This window comes from Oncorhynchus mykiss, chromosome 21, assembly GCF_013265735.2.
Source record: "Oncorhynchus mykiss isolate Arlee chromosome 21, USDA_OmykA_1.1, whole genome shotgun sequence".
Lineage (NCBI taxonomy): Eukaryota > Metazoa > Chordata > Actinopteri > Salmoniformes > Salmonidae > Oncorhynchus > Oncorhynchus mykiss.
In genome coordinates this window covers 57,412,455-57,432,115 of record NC_048585.1, presented here as the reverse complement: position 1 = coordinate 57,432,115, position 19,661 = coordinate 57,412,455, and the positions used below count along the sequence as shown (strand labels likewise).

At 42.9% G+C, this 19,661-nt stretch overlaps 1 protein-coding gene across 1 annotated transcript in view; it reads left to right on the top strand.

Moving 5' to 3' along the window:
* Positions 1-19,661, top strand: part of zmp:0000000660 (arf-GAP with Rho-GAP domain, ANK repeat and PH domain-containing protein 2-like) — a 257,277-nt gene that overhangs the window by 104,669 nt on the left and 132,947 nt on the right. Inside the window, exons 12-14 of the mRNA XM_036958269.1 lie at positions 9,498-9,583; positions 9,901-10,083; positions 18,340-18,514. Of these exons, the coding sequence (XP_036814164.1) occupies positions 9,498-9,583; positions 9,901-10,083; positions 18,340-18,514 (444 nt within the window). The remainder of the gene's footprint in view (positions 1-9,497; positions 9,584-9,900; positions 10,084-18,339; positions 18,515-19,661) is intronic.

The window sequence follows — 19,661 nt, the reverse complement described above, 5'->3', positions numbered from 1 at the left end:
TTACACAAAGAAAAGGGGCTGGGGTTGAGTGAAAGAGCGGGAAGACTGAGTAACAAAGGGAGAAGCTGTACTATCGTAAATACAGAATCTTATGCATTCTAAATAAAAAGGAAAATGCAATAAGTATTTACTCTGAGCTGCGCTTCGGTAGATTGGTCGTAGATGGTATGCCGGGTTGTCCAGTATGGATCTCTGGTTCTCGGAAGACTGTCTAGTGGTGAACTGGAGCGTGGTAGAATTGGTACTCTGTCCGTCCTCTCCTAGCCCACGTCTACAGTTGCTGCGCTAATGCGACGGCTAGGAGGTATCACTTCTTTAGTGAATAACACTTCAAAGTTCATACCAAGCTGCCATGCTATATGCTCATGCTATATTCTGGCTGGTATAGTCAAAATTCATCCTTCCGACATGTAGGTCGTCACCTTCCCATTGAAATTCAATGCTAATTTCGTTTGATTCTTGCTGAGGTTGGCTTAGTTCTTTGTCCTTTCAACGTGGGGACCTCAAGTCCACATGTCCGCAGAACAGGTTATTGTCTGAGCGTTTTTAATGTAGGCCTGTCGCCCTAATGTCCTCGCAACAGAAAGTTACCTTTTAGTTAAGGGCTTTATATAGGAGGGGAGAGAAGGGCGTGTTTCATAGTTTATAACCAATGTCTGTTGAAGTGGGCGGGGCCACTGAGTTGAGCATAGTTCACTCATGAAAATCCAATTCTCTCATTTGGAAGCTAAAATTGCATTTCATCTTTTCACAAATAGTTACATTTTTAAACATTTAAATTGCACAACAATTCCATGTGAATCGGATAAATAGAGTTTATGTCGTCCTATCATAAGTAATAATGTCTCAGACGCCAACTGATCTGGCATCATATTAATTTAGTACCAACGCATATTTTCAGCTGGTTGGATTACCGAAATATGGTTCCGTTCCCATCTTTTGATGTCACCAGACTCTCTCTCAATGTTAACAAAGGGATTTTCAATAGTCACATTGGTAGAGTAGAGAGAAGAAGAATGGGAAAGGTATTTATGGGGGTCATAAACCTCCCCCTGGTGGTAGTATGTATTATATAGATCTCCCAGTGCATGGTGGTAGTATGTATTAGATAGATATCCCAGTGCATGGTGGTAGTATGTATTAGATCTCACAGTGCATGGTGGTAGTAGGTATTAGATAGATCTCCCAGTGCATGGTGGTAGTATGTATTAGATAGATCTCCCAGTGCATGGTCGTAGTATGCATTATATAGATCTCCAGTGCATGGTGGTAGTATGTATTAGATAGATCTCACAGTGCATGGTGGTAGTATGTATTAGATCTCACAGTGCATGGTGGTAGTATGTATTAGATAGATCTCACAGTGCATGGTGGTAATATGTATTAGATCTCCCAGTGCATGGTGGTAGTATGTATTAGATCTCACAGTGCATGGTGGTAGTATGTATTAGATCTCACAGTGCATGGTGGTAGTATGTATTAGATAGATCTCTCAGTGCATGGTGGTAGTATGTATTAGATCTCACAGTGCATGGTGGTAGTATGTATTATATAGATCTCCCAGTGCATGGTGGTAGTATGTATTAGATCTCCCAGTGCATGGTGGTAGTATGTATTAGATAGATCTCACAGTGCATGGTGGTAATATGTATTAGATCTCACAGTGCATGGTGGTAGTATGTATTAGATAGATCTCACAGTGCATGGTGGTAATATGTATTAGATCTCCCAGTGCATGGTGGTAATATGTATTAGATCTCACAGTGCATGGTGGTATTATGTATTAGATAGATCTCCCAGTGCATGGTGGTAGTATGTATTAGATCTCACAGTGCATGGTGGTAGTATGTATTAGATCTCACAGTGCATGGTGGTAGTATGTATTAGATAGATCTCACAGTGCATGGTGGTAATATGTATTAGATCTCCCAGTGCATGGTGGTAGTATGTATTAGATCTCACAGTGCATGGTGGTAGTATGTATTAGATCTCACAGTGCATGGTGGTATTATGTATTAGATAGATCTCCCAGTGCATGGTGGTAGTATGTATTAGATCTCCCAGTGCATGGTGGTAGTATGTATTAGATCTCACAGTGCATGGTGGTAGTATGTATTAGATCTCACAGTGCATGGTGGTATTATGTATTAGATAGATCTCCCAGTGCATGGTGGTAGCATGTATTAGATCTCCCAGTGCATGGTGGTAATATGTATTAGATCTCCCAGTGCATGGTGGTAGTATGTATTAGATAGATCTCCCAGTGCATAGTGGTAATATGTATTAGATCTCCCAGTGCATGGTGGTAGTATGTATTAGATAGATCTCCCAGTGCATGGTGGTAGCATGTATTAGATAGATCTCCCAGTGCATGGTGGTAGTATGTATTAGATAGATCTCCCAGTGCATGGTGGTAGTATGTATTAGATAGATCTCCCAGTGCATGGTGGTAGCATGTATTAGATCTCACAGTGCATGGTGGTAGTATGTATTAGATAGATCTCCCAGTGCATGGTGGTAGTATGTATTAGATAGATCTCACAGTGCATGGTGGTAATATGTATTAGATCTCCCAGTGCATGGTGGTAGTATGTATTAGATCTCCCAGTGCATGGTGGTAGCATGTATTAGATCTCACAGTGCATGGTGGTAGTATGTATTAGATAGATCTCACAGTGCATGGTGGTAATATGTATTAGATCTCCCAGTGCATGGTGGTAATATGTATTAGATCTCCCAGTGCATGGTGGTAGTATGTATTAGATCTCCCAGTGCATCGTGGTAGCATGTATTAGATCTCCCAGTGCATGGTGGTAATATGTATTAGATCTCCCAGTGCATGGTGGTAGTATGTATTAGATAGATCTCCCAGTGCATAGTGGTAATATGTATTAGATCTCCCAGTGCATGGTGGTAGCATGTATTAGATCTCACAGTGCATGGTGGTAGTATGTATTAGATAGATCTCACAGTGCATGTGGTAATATGTATTAGATCTCCCAGTGCATGGTGGTAGCATGTATTAGATCTCCCAGTGCATGGTGGTAATATGTATTAGATCTCCCAGTGCATGGTGGTAGTATCTATTAGATAGATCTCCCAGTGCATGGTGGTAGTATATTTTAGACTAATCCATTATGAATTGGGAGTCTTGGTGACTTAACCTTGTCTTGTAGATTTGTTTAAGAGGACACCACCTTTGTACACAAACACGTAGGACTATGCACACACACACACACACACACACACACACACGTATGCTAGCAAACACACAACTCTTCATTCTCCCATTCTCTCTCCTCAGGGAGGTCTCAGATACCCTGTCTTTGTCGTACGTTTTAATTCAACCCATGTAATTGGTATTCCTCAAGTTTCCGCCGCGGCTTTTTCAAGCGGGTCCTTAAATGATTTAATTTACAGGAATGTTTAATGTTATCGACACATGCGGCGGAGGTGAGCTGCGTAGGGCAAAGTCAAAATGAGTAAGTCGTCCTCGGACGGACCACTCGCCTTAAATTACCCAACCTGGGTTGGAAAATCAATGACAAAAATGCTTTTAATTAGGTTTCGGGTGTTGCAGACAATAAAGTTAATTATAGAACTGGAGTTAGAGGAAACGATCAAGGCACAAGGTAAGACCCAAATGCAGACACAGGAGGCAGATGTTTTGAGTCTTACAATGTTAAATAATCCAAAGGGCTCGGCTAGAGAATGGTTGTGGACAGGCAAAAAGGTCAAAACCAGATCAGAGTCCAGGAGGTACAGAGTGGCAGACAGGCTCGTGGTCAAGGCAGGCAGAATGGTCAGGCAGGTGGGTACAAAGTCCAGAAACAGGCAAGGGTCAAAACCAGGAGGACTAGAAAAAGGAGAATGCAAAAAGCAGGAGAACGGGAAAAATGCAGGACACACAGGGATAAATACACTGGCACAGAGAGACAGGAAACACAGGGATAAATACACTGGTACAGAGTGACAGGAAACACAGGGATAAATACACTGGTACAGAGAGGCAGGAAACAGGGATAAATACACTGGCACAGAGAGACAGGAAACACAGGGATAAATACACTGGTACAGAGAGACAGGAAACACAGGGATAAATACACTGGTACAGAGAGACAGGAAACACAGGGGTAAATACACTGGTACAGAGAGGCAGGAAACACAGGGATAAATACACTGGTACAGAGAGACAGGAAACACAGGGATAAATACACTGACACAGAGAGACAGGAGACACAGGGATAAATACACTGGTACAGAGAGACAGGAAACACAGGGATAAATACACTGGTACAGAGAGGCAGGAAACACAGGGATAAATACACTGGTACAGAGAGACAGGAAACACAGGGATAAATACACTGACACAGAGAGACAGGAGACACAGGGATAAATACACTGGCACAGAGAGACAGGAAACACAGGGATAAATACACTGGTACAGAGAGACAGGAAACACAGGGATAAATACACTGGCACAGAGAGACAGGAGACACAGGGATAAATACACTGGGGGAAACAAGGGACACCTGGAGGGGGTGGAGACAATCACAGGAACAGGTGAAACAGATCAGGGTGTGACAGAAACTCTAATGATAAGACGAATGATTCAATTATTCCAGATTGTCTTTCTTTTCTTAAAGCGAGTGGAGAATGAAAGGGGGAGAGAGAGAATAGACAGTTGCTGTGACGTGTAGCCCTGCTCTGATGTCCTAGTCTGTGATGCTACTGGGACCTCTCCTTGGCTTCCCGTTAGGAAGTCGTGTGTCCAGAATGGTGTCCTCGAACCAAATTGTTTCTCTCTCTCTCAGTTCAATTCAATTTCACTGCAAGGGCTTTATTGGCATGGGAAACACATGTTTATTTTGCCAAAGCTAGTGAAATAGATAAACAAATGTGAAATAAAATATTAACAGTACACATTACTGTCACGGTTTTCTTCCTGGGAAGGAGAGGCGGACCAAAACACAGTGTGGTTATAGTTCATGGTTCTTTAATAAGAAAACTCAAACATGAACAAACTACAAAACTATAAACGTGAAAACCGTAACAGTCCTAACTGGTGCATAAAACACAAAGACAGGAAACAATCACCCACAAAATACCCAAAGAATATGGCTGCCTAAATATGGTTCCCAATCAGAGACAACGATAAACACCTGTCTCTGATTGAGAACCACTCCAGGCAACCATAGACTTACCTAGACAACGACACTGAACACAACCCCATTATTCTAATAAACCCCTAGACAAGACGAAACACAATAAATCACCCATGTCACACCCTGGCCTAACCAACATAATAAAGAAAACAAAGATAACTAAGGCCAGGGCGTGACAATTACACTTACAAAAGTTCCAAAAGAATAAAGACCTTTCAAATGTCATATTATGTGCAAATAGTTAAAGTATGAAAGAGAAAATAAATAAACATAAATGTCGGTTGTATTTACAATGGTGTTTGTTCTTCACTGGTTGACCTTTTCTCGTGGCACACTGTGTTATTTCACCCAGTAGATATGGGAGTTTATCAAAATTGGACTTGTTTTCAAATTCTTTGTGGATCTGTGTAATCTGAGGGAAATATGTATCTCTAATATGGTCATACATTCGGCAGGAGGTTAGGAAGTGCAGCTCAATTTCCACCTCATTTTGTGGAGAGGTTTACCTACGGTGGCCTTTCTCAATAGCAAGGCTAAGCTCACTGAGTCTGTACATAGTCAAAGCTTTCCTTAAGTTTGGGTCAGTCACAGTGGTCAGGTATTATGCCACTGTGTACTCTCTGTTTAGGGCCAAATAGCATTCTAGTTTGCGCTGTTTTTTGGGAAATTCTTTCCAATGTGTCAAGTAATTATCTTTATTTGTTTTCTCATGATTGTTTGTTGATTGTTTGTTTGGGTCTAATTGTGTTGCTGTCCTGGGGCTCTGTGGGGTGTGTTTGTGTTTGAGAACAGAGCCCCAGGACCAGCCTGCTTAACGGACATATCTCCAGTTTTATTTCACTGAGGGTGATGGCTTTGTTATGGAAAGTTTGGGAATTGCTTCCTTTTCAGTGGTTTTAGAATTGAACGGCTCTTTTCTGGATTTTGATAATAAGCGGGTATCTGCCAAATTCTGCTCTGCATATATTATTTGGTGGTTAAAGTTGTACTCAGACTTTTTGCAGAATTCTGCATGCAGCGTTTCAATTTGGTTTTTGTCTCGTTTTGTGAATTCTTGGTTGGTGAGCGGACCCCAGACCTCACAACCATAAAGGGCAATGGGTTCTATAACTGATTCAAGTATTTTTTTGCCAGATCTTAATTGGCATGTCGAATTTGATGTTTGTTTTGATGGCAATGAAGGCCCTTCTTGCCTTGTCTCTCAGATCGTTCACAGCTTTGTGGAAGTTACCTGTGGCGCTTATGTTTAGGCCAAGGTATGTATAGTTTTTTTTGTGTGCTCTAGGGCAACAGTGTCTAAATGCAATTTGTTTTCATGTTCTTGGGAACTGGACCTTTTTTCAAAACCATTATTTTTGTCTTACTGCGATTTACTGTCAGGGCCCAGGTCTGACAGAATCTGTGCAGAAGATCTAGGTTCTGCTGTAGGCTCTCCTTGGTTGGGGTCAGAAGCATCAGATCATCAGCAGCAAACAGTAGACATATTCTAGTAGGGTGAGGCCGGGTGCTGCAGACTGTTCTAGTGCCCTGACCAATTTGTCGATACGGCCCTGTGGAAAGAAATGTGTGTTTTTTTTGCCAATTTTAACCGTGCGCTTGTTTGTGTACATGGATTTTATAACGTCATATGTTATCCCCCAACACCCCTTTCCATTAATTTGTATAGCAGGCCCTCATGCCAAATTGAGTCTAAAGCTTTTTTGAAATCAACAAAGCATGAGAAGACTTTTCCTTTGTTTTGTTTGTTTATCAATTAGGGTGTGCACAGTGAATACGTGGTCTGTTGTACGGTACTTTGGTAAGAAGCCAATTTGACATTTTCTCAGTACACTGTTTTCACTGAGAAAATGTACCAGTCTGCCGTTAATGAGTATTTACCCAAGGTTGCTGTTGACGCATATCCCACGGTAGTTATTGGGGACAAATGTGTCTCCACTTTTGTGGATTGGGGTGATCAGTCCTCAGTTCCAAATATTGGGGAAGATGCCAGAGCTGAGGATTATGTTAAAGAGTTTAAGTATATCCAATTGGAATTTGTGGTCTGTATATTTCATCATTTCATTCAGGATACCATCAACACCACAGGCCTTTTTGTGTAGCAGGGTTTGTATTTTGTCCTGTAGTTCATTCAAGGTAATTAGAGAATCCAGTGGGTTCTGGTAGTCTTTAATAGTTAATTCTAAGATTAGTATTTGATCATGTATATGTTTTTGCTGTTTGTTCTTTGTTATAGAGCCAAAAAGATTGGAGAAGTGGTTTACCTATACATCTGTGTTGGATAGATAACTCTTCATGTTGTTGTTTGTTTAGAGTTTTCCCAGAAGTGGTTAGATTCTATGGATTCTTCATCTACATTGAGCTGATTTCTGACGTGCTGTTCCTTCTTTTTCCGTAGTGTATTTCTGTATTGTTTTAGTGAATCACCGTAGTGAAATAGGCTCAGGTTTTCTGGGCCTCTGTTTTTTGTTGGACAGGTTTCTCAATTTCTTTCTTAGATTTTTGCATTCTTCATCAAACCATTTGTCGGCGTTGTAGATGTTCTTAGGTTGTCTGCTTGACATTCTTTTGATTTGATTTGATAGGGAAGCGGTGAAATATTCTGTTTACACCTTCACTATTACATTTAAACATTTTGTCCAGGAAATTGTCTTGAAGGGATTGAATTTGTTGTTGCCTAATTGTTTTTTTGGTACATTTCTACACTACTTTCCTTCCATCTAGCATTTCTTAATATTATTCAGTTCCATTGACTCCGATGCCTCATGATTGAGCAAAGATATGTTAAAGTAGAGTGTGATTTTGCTGTGATCTGATAGGGGTGTCAGCGGGAGTTGTGACCCGTTTTTGTTGGTTATGTTGTCGTAGTTGTGTCTAGGGGGGGGGGGGGGGGGGGGCATATTGGGCAGGGAATGTTTTCGCCTCCAGGTAGATGTTTGTACCCCTGTGTGTGTGTGTCTCTCTCTCTCTCTCACTCTCTCTCTCTCTCTCTCTCTCTCTCTCTCTCTCTCTCTCTCTCTCTCTCTCTCTCTCTCTCTCTCTCTCTACCTCCCCAGAGTGCCTGATTTTACATGTATTAAATGTTTCTGATACCTGTCCCCTCTCTCTCTTCTCACTGTCAAACACGACGACTGCGCTGAATGACACATGTTATAATAATAGTATTCAACCCTTTACATCAAATAACCCGGCAACCATTTCCGTGGCAACCACAAATGCGTCTCCTGTTTCGGGCGATTGAAGCGGAGGTAGGAAGTGTTCCTTTATGAAATGCCACAAAGTGAGGACGTTGCTCATAACAGCAGTCAGTTAAGACTTTTTTTAATAGGACATTTTTGTAACTGGGTGAGGTTTAGAATTCTGAGGAAGCGTATCTTGTTGTTAGTTTTGGTTGAAGGCGTTTCACCTCGTTGCAAAGAGTACGGACAAAATTTAGAGACTCGTATTTGATCTGTTGTATTGAGACAGAGTGAGTCGTTGTACAACGCAGACACCGTTCTGAATCCTACGAACCACTTAAGTAAAACATCAGGACTTTTATTCAACAGCGTCCCATTTAACAATCAGGATAATAATGCACGGTAATAATGATATGGTCATTTAACAGATGCTTTTATCACAAGCCACCCATCGTTTATCACTAAGTCTCAAACATAGCTTTGATTATCTTTCTCTCTTTCTTTCTTTCTTACACTCTTTCTCTCTCACCCACTCACCCACTCATTCACTCGCTCGGCCGCTCACTCACTCACTCACTCACTCACTCACTCACTCTCATAATTGAGTCCCCTCTCATGGTAAGTGTATCATTGTACATGGCCCTTTTGTCCAGCCCGTGTCTATAGTCTATCAGCTATCTGATAGATAATGATGCCTTTCACACTAACACACTAATCACATGAGAGACTCTGATCCACATGCATATCAATCTCTTCTTCTTCTCCTCCAGTATGTTTTATTTATCCATCCATCTTAAAATGCATAAACAACCCTAACCCTTCAGTTCACCCAAATAAACACCGACCAACAAACACAATTAATTACTCATGAATCATTAGCAATTAATGGCCTCTTCTCTCTCTCTTTCTCTGCTTTCATTTCCAATTAGCTGTGTTGAACGCTGCAAAGAAGTCTTCAACTAGAGAGTATTAGAGCAGTGAAACGCTGCCAGCCATGCCTCTATGATATCTGCTGTCTTGTCTGTTTGTCACTGAACCGTGTGTGTGTGTGTGTGTGTGTGTGTGTGTGTGTGTGTGTGTGTGTGTGTGTGTGTGTGTGTGTGTGTGTGTGTGTGTGCGTGTGCGTGTGTGCGTGTGTGTGTGCCCCCCCCCGCAGGTCAGCACCGGTTCCTGGGCCCTAGCCTCTCTAAAGTTAGGAGCCTGAAGTTAGACAGCAGTATCTGGAGCAACGAGCTGGTGGAGGTACGGAGATGTTTGATGTGTGCTCCAGATCACAAGGAATGTGTTGAGGTTCTTCCTGTGGAAGTTGTGGAGTCTGGAGAAGGCGTTTCAGAAAGAATGGGCTAGTTTACCACATACCTTTTAGTTTGGCTACGGTAATAGGATTTGGGATTATGCTTCTACACTACAGACTTTCAGTGACTACAGTAGGTTATTATTATATCACTTTTAGTTTTAAAATAAAGTTTTAATGTTAATGAAATGTTACATGATTGTTCTCTGACTTCACCGTTATAATAGTTCATTAGACCTCTGACCTCTGCCCTCTGACATCGCAGCTCTTTCTGGAGGTGGGAAATGAGAACGCCAACAGCTTCTGGGCGGCCAGCCTGCCCCTGGAGGAAGAGCTTCACATGGGGGCGTCGCCCGAGCAACGGGCCACTTTCCACCGCAGGAAGTACAGAGAGAGGAAGTACCGGAGGGTCCTGGGAAGCCTTCACAACCAGGAGCAGCTCAATCAGGTAGACACTGAACTGGTATAATCATGTGGGAACTGGCTGGACCCTGTCTGAATAGTTAGAAACTGGGTGAAACTGGGTGAACCTGGGTGAAACTGGGTGAAACTGGATTCATGTTTCTAGTTTAGTAATTTTTCCCAAATGCGCAGACGCCTCTTCAGTGTTCCTATACTTGACACAAAGATGTAAACCAATCTAACTGACAAAAGAAATGGGCTTCACGTGTGCCGTCATGGTTTAGTTATAACCCCTCTCTCCATAGTAAGTCTCTATGTATAGTTAGATGGTTTAGTTATAGCCCCTCTCTCCATAGTTAGTCTCTATGTATAGTTAGATGGTTTAGTTATAACCCCTCTCTCCATAGTTAGTCTCTATGTGTAGTTAGATGGTTTAGTTATAACCCCTCTCTCCATAGTTAGTCTCTATGTGTTATAACATGGTTTAGTTATAACCCCTCTCTCCATAGTTAGTCTCTATGTATAGTTAGATGGTTTAGTTATAACCCCTCTCTCCATAGTTAGCCTCTATGTATTATAACATGGTTTAGTTATAACCCCTCTCTCCATAGTTAGTCTCTATGTATTATAACATGGTTTAGTTATAACCCCTCACTCCATAGTTAGTCTCTATTTATAGTTAGATGGTTTAGTTATTACCCCTCTCTCCATAGTTAGTCTCTATGTATAGTTAGATGGTTTAGTTATAACCCCTCTCTCCATAGTTAGTCTCTATGTATTATAACATGGTTTAGTTATAACCCCTCTCTCCATAGTTAGTCTCTATTTATAGTTAGATGGTTTAGTTATTACCCCTCTCTCCATAGTTAGTCTCTATGTATAGTTAGATGGTTTAGTTATGGCCCCTATCTCCATAGTTAGTCTCTATGTATAGTTAGATGGTTTAGTTATAACCCCTCTCTCCATAGTTAGTCTCTATGTATTATAACATGGTTTAGTTATAACCCCTCTCTCCATAGTTAGTCTCTATGTGTAGTTAGATGGTTTAGTTATAACCCCTCTCTCCATAGTTAGTCTCTATGTGTAGTTAGATGGTTTAGTTATAACCCCTCTCTCCATAGTTAGTCTCTATGTATTATAACATGGTTTAGTTATAACCACTCTCTCCATAGTTAGTCTCTATGTATAGTTAGGTGGTTTAGTTATAACCCCTCTCTCCATAGTTAGTTTATAATGTGTTTGTTACGCTGTTGAACGTGAGTTATTTTGGCCCCACCATCACCAACACAAAGTGTGTTTAAGAACTCCCCAGCACTGAGTCTCTAAAAGGCTGAGTTTACACCTGCGTCAGCGTTTACACAGATCATTCCTCGCTTATTGTTTTGCGAAAAAGAGAAGGATCGAGGGAATGAGAGGTAGCGGGAGAGAACGAGAGATTCTCATTAAATGGAAAAGTGGATTAGGAACCACAACAGAAATGGTTCAGTTGGTTCTCGGGTCGGCTTTACTCTGTGTGTGTGTGTGTGTGTGTGTGTGTGTGTGTGTGTGTGTGTGTGTGTGTGTGTGTTTGCGTGCAAGTGTGTTAGCCTTGGTGCTTTAAAAAACTGTGAATGTGCTTTTTAAAGAGTGGTAGAAGAGGGTGGTAGGAGAGAAAGTGTGAGGGAGAGTAGAGGAGAGCCATATTAAGAGCCACACTCTTTCTCCATCTCTCTCTCCGTCTCTCTCCGTCTTTCTCAGTCTCTCTCTTTCTCTCTCCATATGTCCCTGTCTCTGTTCATCTCTCCCTGTCTCTCTCCATCTCTATCTGTCTTTCTCCATCTCTCTCTCTCTCTCTCTCTCTCTCTCTCTCTCTCTCTCTCTCTCTCTCTCCGTCTTTCTCTGTCTCTGTTCATCTCTCTGTCTCTCTCCTTCTCTCTCCATATATCCCTGTCTCTGTTTAGCTCTCCCTGTCTCTCCTTGTCAATATATAAAGAGAAATAAACAATAAAAATTAGCAGTAAACATTACACATACAGAAGTTTCAAAACAATAAAGACATTACAAATGTCATATTATATATACATACAGTGTTTTAACAATGTACAAATTGTTAAAGGACACAAGATAAAATAAATAAGCATAAATATGGGTTGTATTTACAATGGTGTTTGTTCTTCACTGGTTGCCCTTTTCTCGTGGCAACAGGTCAAAAATCTTGCTGCTGTGATGTCACACTGTGGAATTTCACCCAGTAGATATGGGAGTTTTTCAAAATTGGATTTGTTTTCGAATTCTTTGTGGATCTGTGTAATCTGAGGGAAATATGTCTCTCTAATATGGTCATACATTGGGCAGGAGGTTAGGAAGTGCAGCTCAGTTTCCACCTCATTTTGTGGGCAGTGAGCACATAGCCTGTCTTCTCTTGAGAACCATGTCTGCCTACGGCGGCCTTTCTCAATAGCAAGGCTATGCTCACTGAGTCTATACATAGTCAAAGCTTTCCTTAATTTTGGGTCAGTCACAGTGTTCAGGTATTCTGTCGCTGTGTACTCTCTGTGTAGGGCCAAATAGCATTCTAGTTTGCTCTGTTTTTTTGTTAATTCTTTCCAATGTGTCAAGTAATTATCTTTTTGTTTTCTCATGATTTGGTTGGGTCTAATTTTGTTGTTGTCCTGGGGCTCTGTGGGGTCTCTCCATCTCTCTCCGTCTCTCTTTCTTTCTCCATGTCTCTCCATCTCTCTCTCTCTCTCTCTCTCTGTCTCTCTCTCTCTGTCTCTCTCTCTCTCTGTCTCTCTCTCTCTCTCTCTCTCTCTCTCTCTCTCTCTCTCTCTCTCTGTCTCTCTCTGTCTCTCTGTCTCTCATCCTCCCTATTTAAAAGGGCTCAACACAGCTGTGACAGGGATCTGTCTTTCAGAGAACAATCATACACTGAACATGACTTGCCATCGTGGGTTGTGTGTGTCTGTATTTTCCCTACGTCTCTATTTCTCTCTCTGTCTCTCTCTCTCTCTCTCTTTCTCTCCTCTTCTCTCCTTTTTTCATGTTCCAATGTTCTCCGTTAGTGTCTCATATTACAGTGATCTCCACAAGGTCTCTGTAGACCCCGTAACCTAGAGATGGAGCTGTCAAAGGACTCGCTTAGACCCTTACACATGCACACACACACACACACACACACACACACACACACACACACACACACACACACACACACACACACACACACTGGACCATCCAGTGGTTGTAGTAATTGCACTGAAGGTAAAATACGAATGCAGCCTCCACTGGTTGTAGTAATTGCAGAAAGGGTCTAGCCATTGGTATAGGAAAGGGGAGGATACAGTGGAATGGGATGATACAGTGGTATAGGAATGGGATGATACAGTGGAATGGGATGATACAGTGGAAAGGGATGATACAGTGGAATGGGATGATACAGTGGTATGGGAATGGGATGATACAGTGGAATGGGAATGTAATGGTACAGTGGTATAGGATTGGGATGATACAATGGAATGGGATGAGACAGTGGTATGGGAATGGGATGATACAGTTGAATGGGAATGTAATGGTACAGTGGTATAGGATTGGGATGATACAATGGAATGGGATGAGACAGTGGTATGGGATGATACAGTGGTATGGGAATGGGATGATACAGTGGAATGGGATGATACAGTGCTATGGGAATGGGATGATACAGTGGTATGGGAATGGGATGATACAGTGGTATAGGAATGGGATGATACAGTGGAATGGGATGATACAGTGGTATGGGAATGGGATGATACAGTGGAATGGGATGATACAGTGGAAAGGGATGATACAGTGATATGGGAATGGGATGATACAGTGGAATGGGATGATACAGTGCTATGGGAATGGGATGATACAGTGGTATGGGAATGGGATGATACAGTGGTATAGGAATGGGATGATACAGTGGAATGGGATGATACAGTGGTATGGGAATGGGATGATACAGTGGTATAGGAATGGGATGATACAGTGGTATGGGAATGGGATGATACAGAAGATTAAAGGCATCAGTAAACATGTCAGGAATGATGCCACGACCTCCTTGGGCCAATTGAGATATTACGTGTGACTAATACATGTCAGTACATTACTATAGTTTCTGCTTTCGACCAATCAGTGTTATTTTGTAAATTCCGGATCTCTCTGGCAAGACGCATCATTTCACCCAAGTTTTGTCAAACTCGGTCCGGTGCTGTCAGATATTGCGTGTGACTGTATGTCCTCCTGTATGTCCTTCTCGTAGTGCTGATGTCACGCCCTGACCATAGAGAGCCTGTTATTCTCTATTTTGGTTAGGTCGGGGTGTGACTAGGGTGGGTGATCTAGTGTGTTATTCAAATTAAATAAGACATACTACTATGACTGCTGAATACCAACTATCAATCACTTAGATCTCGGTAGAGATACCTGGCAAAACAACAGCTGCTCTCTATATCCCCGCTCTCTATATCCCCTCACGATCGTGCATCGGGTTTTCTTGCACTAAGCTATATAGAATATTGGCCTGTTGGAAACTACAACTCCCTTCTACATTTCACAGTTTAGGCTGGATCTAATTTATCTCTAGAGAAACTACAACTCCCTACGACATTTCACAGTTTAGGCTGGATCTGATTTATCTCTAGAGAAACTACAACTCCCTACGACATTTCACAGTTTAGGCTGGATCTGATTCATCTCTAGAGAAACTACAACTCCCTACGACATTTCACAGTTTAGGCTGGATCTGATTTATCTCTAGAGAAACTACAACTCCCTACGACATTTCACAGTTTAGGCTGGATCTGATTCATCTCTAGAGAAACTACAACTCCCTACGACATTTCACAGTTTAGGCTGGATCTGATTTATCTCTAGAGAAACTACAACTCCCTACGACATTTCACAGTTTAGGCTGGATCTGATTCATCTCTATAGAAACTACAACTCCCTACTACATTTCACAGTTCAGGCTGGATCTGATTCATCTCTAGAGAAACTACAACTCCCTACTACATTTCACAATTTAGGCTGGATTTGATTTATCTCTAGAGAAACTACAACTCCCTACGACATTTCACAGTTTAGGCTGGATCTGATTCATCTCTATAGAAACTACAACTCCCTACTACATTTCACAGATCAGGCTGGATCTGATTCATCTCTAGAGAAACTACAACTCCCTACTACATTTCACAGTTTAGGCTGGATCTGATTTATCTCTAGAGAAACTACAACTCCCTACGACATTTCACAGTTTAGGCTGGATCTGATTCATCTCTAGAGAAACTACAACTCCCTACGACATTTCACAGTTTAGGCTGGATCTGATTTATCTCTAGAGAAACTACAACTCCCTAATACATTTCACAGTTTAGGCTGGATTTGATTTATCTCTAGAGAAACTACAACTCCCTACTACATTTCACAATTTAGGCTGGATTTGATTTATCTCTAGAGAAACTACAACTCCCTACTACATTTCACAATTTAGGCTGGATCTGATGTATCCCTAGAGAAACTACAACTCCCTACGACATTTCACAGTTTAGGCTGGATCTGATATATCTCTAGAGAAACTACAACTCCCTACTACATTTCACAGTTTAGGCTGGATCTGATATATCTCTAGAGAAACTACAACTCCCTACTACATTTCACAGTTTAGGCTGGATCTGATATATCTCTAGAGAAACTACAACTCCCTACTACATTTCACAGTTTAGGCTGGATCTGATATATCTCTAGAGAAACTACAACTCCCTACTACATTTCACAGTTTAGGCTGGATCTGATTTATCTCTAGAGAAACTACAACTCCCTACTACATTTCACAGTTTAGGCTGGATCTGATTTATCTCTAGAGAAACTGTGCAACGTGCACATTGAGCTCACAGGAAAAAAATATATAAAAAAATAACAAAATGGAATTCAAATAATTGAACAGCATCGGTCAATTATTGTTTGAAAAACAAAAATAACGGACATTTTGGTTAATCGCTCAGCACTACCTCACCAATTTCAATCATTGGGGGGGACAACTACTGAACTACATGAAATCTCTCTCCTATGATGTGACTGACAGAACACTGCCCTTAGTGTTTGTGTGGTTAATGTTTTATAGCCTGTGTCTTGTTCCTGTGCTTTATAGAGTACCTGCGTGTTTAGACCCACATTATGTGTATGGATAATGTGTGCTTGTGTGAAAATGTGTGGGTGGCAGGTTGTTTGTGCGCATGCGTGTGTGCGTGTGTGTGTATGTATACATGGCGTGCTTAGCCTCACTTTCAAACCTTCCTTGTTTCTTGCGGATTGATTAAACGCGCCGGCTCTGTGCTGGGCCTCACTTTCAGTCTTTCCTTGTTTCTTGCGGATTGATTAAACGCGCCGGCTCTGTGCTGGGCCTCACTTTCAAACCTTCCTTGTTTCTTGCGGATTGATTAAACGCGCCGGCTCTGTGCTGGGCCTCACTTTCAGTCTTTCCTTGTTTCTTGCGGATTGATTAAACGCGCCGGCTCTGTGCTGGGCCTCACTTTCAGTCTTTCCTTGTTTCTTGCGGATTGATTAAACGCGCCGGCTCTGTGCTGGGCCTCACTTTCAGTCCTTCCTTGTTTCTTGCGGATTGATTAAACGCGCCGGCTCTGTGCTGGGCCTCACTTTCAGTCCTTCCTTGTTTCTTGCGGATTGATTAAACGCGCCGGCTCTGTGCTGGGCCTCACTTTCAGTCTTTCCTTGTTTCTTGCGGATTGATTAAACGCGCCGGCTCTGTGCTGGGCCTCACTTTCAGTCTTTCCTTGTTTCTTGCGGATTGATTAAACGCGCCGGCTCTGTGCTGGGCCTCACTTTCAGTCTTTCCTTGTTTCTTGCGGATTGATTAAACGCGCCGGCTCTGTGCTGGGCCTCACTTTCAAACCTTCCTTGTTTCTTGCGGATTGATTAAACGCGCCGGCTCTGTGCTGGGCCTCACTTTCAAACCTTCCTTGTTTCTTGCGGATTGATTAAACGCGCCGGCTCTGTGCTGGGCCTCACTTTCAGTCTTTCCTTGTTTCTTGCGGATTGATTAAACGCGCCGGCTCTGTGCTGGGCCTCACTTTCAGTCTTTCCTTGTTTCTTGCGGATTGATTAAACGCGCCGGCTCTGTGCTGGGCCTCACTTTCAGTCCTTCCTTGTTTCTTGCGGATTGATTAAACGCGCCGGCTCTGTGCTGGGCCTCACTTTCAGTCCTTCCTTGTTTCTTGCGGATTGATTAAACGCGCCGGCTCTGTGCTGGGCCTCACTTTCAGTCTTTCCTTGTTTCTTGCGGATTGATTAAACGCGCCGGCTCTGTGCTGGGCCTCACTTTCAGTCTTTCCTTGTTTCTTGCGGATTGATTAAACGCGCCGGCTCTGTGCTGGGCCTCACTTTCAGTCTTTCCTTGTTTCTTGCGGATTGATTAAACGCGCCGGCTCTGTGCTGGGCCTCACTTTCAGTCTTTCCTTGTTTCTTGCGGATTGATTAAACGCGCCGGCTCTGTGCTGGGCCTCACTTTCAAACCTTCCTTGTTTCTTGCGGATTGATTAAACGCGCCGGCTCTGTGCTGGGCCTCACTTTCAGTCTTTCCTTGTTTCTTGCGGATCGATAAAACACGTCGGCTCTGTCCTGGGCAGAATTACACTCTCACCATTCCACACCTCTGCCTCTCCTCTTTGGTTTAGGGGGAAACACTATTATGTTTATGAACAAGAGAGAGAGAGAGAGAGAGAGAGGGGGAGAGTGAGGGCAAGAGAGAGGGGGAGAGAGAGAGAGAGAGAGAGGGGGAGAGTGAGGGGGAGAGAGAGAGAGAGGGGAGAGAGAGAGAGAGAGAGAGAGAGAGAGAATGGGAGAGTGAGGGCGAGAGAGAGAGAGAGAGAGGGGGAGAGTGAGGGCGAGAGAGAGGGGGAGAGAGAGAGATCCCATTTTAATTGGCTGGATAGCATTTTTCCCCTTGTCCCAAAAGTGGTTCTCTCAACAGCCTTTAAAATGTATTCATGGGATTTCACAGCCCATTTCAAATAGCAAATGCTTTTCTATCCAAGTGTGACACTCATATACTCAATAAAGGTTCATTTATCGCCAAATCTCTTCTCCTGTGTTGGGGGATTGTATTTGTGAATATTGTTGCTTGGCTATTTAGGTGAAACATCTGTCGGTGTGCCCTTTAGCAAGGCACTTAACCCTAATTGCTCCTGTAAATCGCTCTGGATAAGAGCGTGTGCTAATTTACTCTCTCTCTCTCTCTCTCTCTCTCCCTCTCTCTCTCTCTCTCTGTCTCTCTCTCTCTCTCTAGGCACTGTGTGCTGCTGTGGTTCTACCTGATGTGTTAGAGACCATGTCATTGGTGTTCAGTGGAGCTGATGTGATGTGTGCTACAGGAGATCCAACCTACTCAACGCCCTACCTTCTGGCCCAGAGGGCAGGGCAGAGGCTACAAATGGAGTTCCTACACCACAACAAGCTCTCAGGTAGATAGCTGTGTCTGTGTGTGTTACCATACCATCGTGTGTTGCTAATCCCTATGTGTGTGTGGGCATGTGCAGCACGTCTGTCAGCCTCTGAGTGTGTATTCAGAAAAAGGGGCGTCTTAAGTCATCATACAAAGCACATTGTCATCCGCCAGCATTTCAGCCACACATTGGACAGCCTTTGTACTGCCACAAACCTTTTCAACAGTGGAAATAACAGCTCATTGATACGCTATTCAGGCATGCCAGTCCTGTCTCTCACATATAAATCTGTGAAAAGGTCGTTGAAAGTAGTGGCTAGATTTTGGGTGTTTTATGAGAGCACAGACAAGCCCAGTCCAGCAGCTACCTTCCTTCCTTCCTTCCTTCCTTCCTTCCTTCCTTCCTTCCTTCCTTCCTTCCTTCCTTCCTTCCTTCCTTCCTTCCTTCCTTCCTTCCTTCCTTCCTTCCTTCCTTCCTTCCTTCCTTCCTTCCTTCCTTCCTCCCTTCCTCCCTTCCTTCCTTCCTTCCTTCCTTCCTTCCCTCCCTCCCTCCCTCCCTCCCTCCCTCCACACACAATCAGGCTGTTGTATTTTTTACTTTACAATCCAATCATGTTTGAAACTCTCACTCATGCCAGCCTTCCCAGTCATAAAAGCTCAGTGAGAGACGTTATATTTCTCCCCTCATTCTCATGAGTAGAGAGCGAAGGCAGGAGCGAACAAAGGGAGGCGGCTTTATGAAAGGAGATAGAGAAGAATAAAACACCTCTGTGTCGTCTGCTCTCTCCTCCGTTTCCTCCCCAGAACTGCCTACATCGACCGATATAAGGGCAATTCCCTTATCTTTCTGTAGTAGGATGCATGTCACAGATGTGTTGCGCTGTTTTGATTCCCTCGTGACGCACATGTTGTGCTCGGATGGTTCCTTGCGGGGCGCAGTGATAAGAGTGAATTAAGTCGAGGAGCGAGAGATCCGCTCTGTCGAAAGGAAGGACATACTTTCCCAGGGACCTTGATTTGCATAATGTATGCACTGCGTCTATGCACACTCTCCTGCTCTGAGGCTGTTAAGGCCTACTAACTGCCTTTTTGGGTCACCTGGTCGCCATGGTGATGCCCATTACTTGGAGGTGTGCACATGCCCTCGCGCACAGGCGAAGACAGAC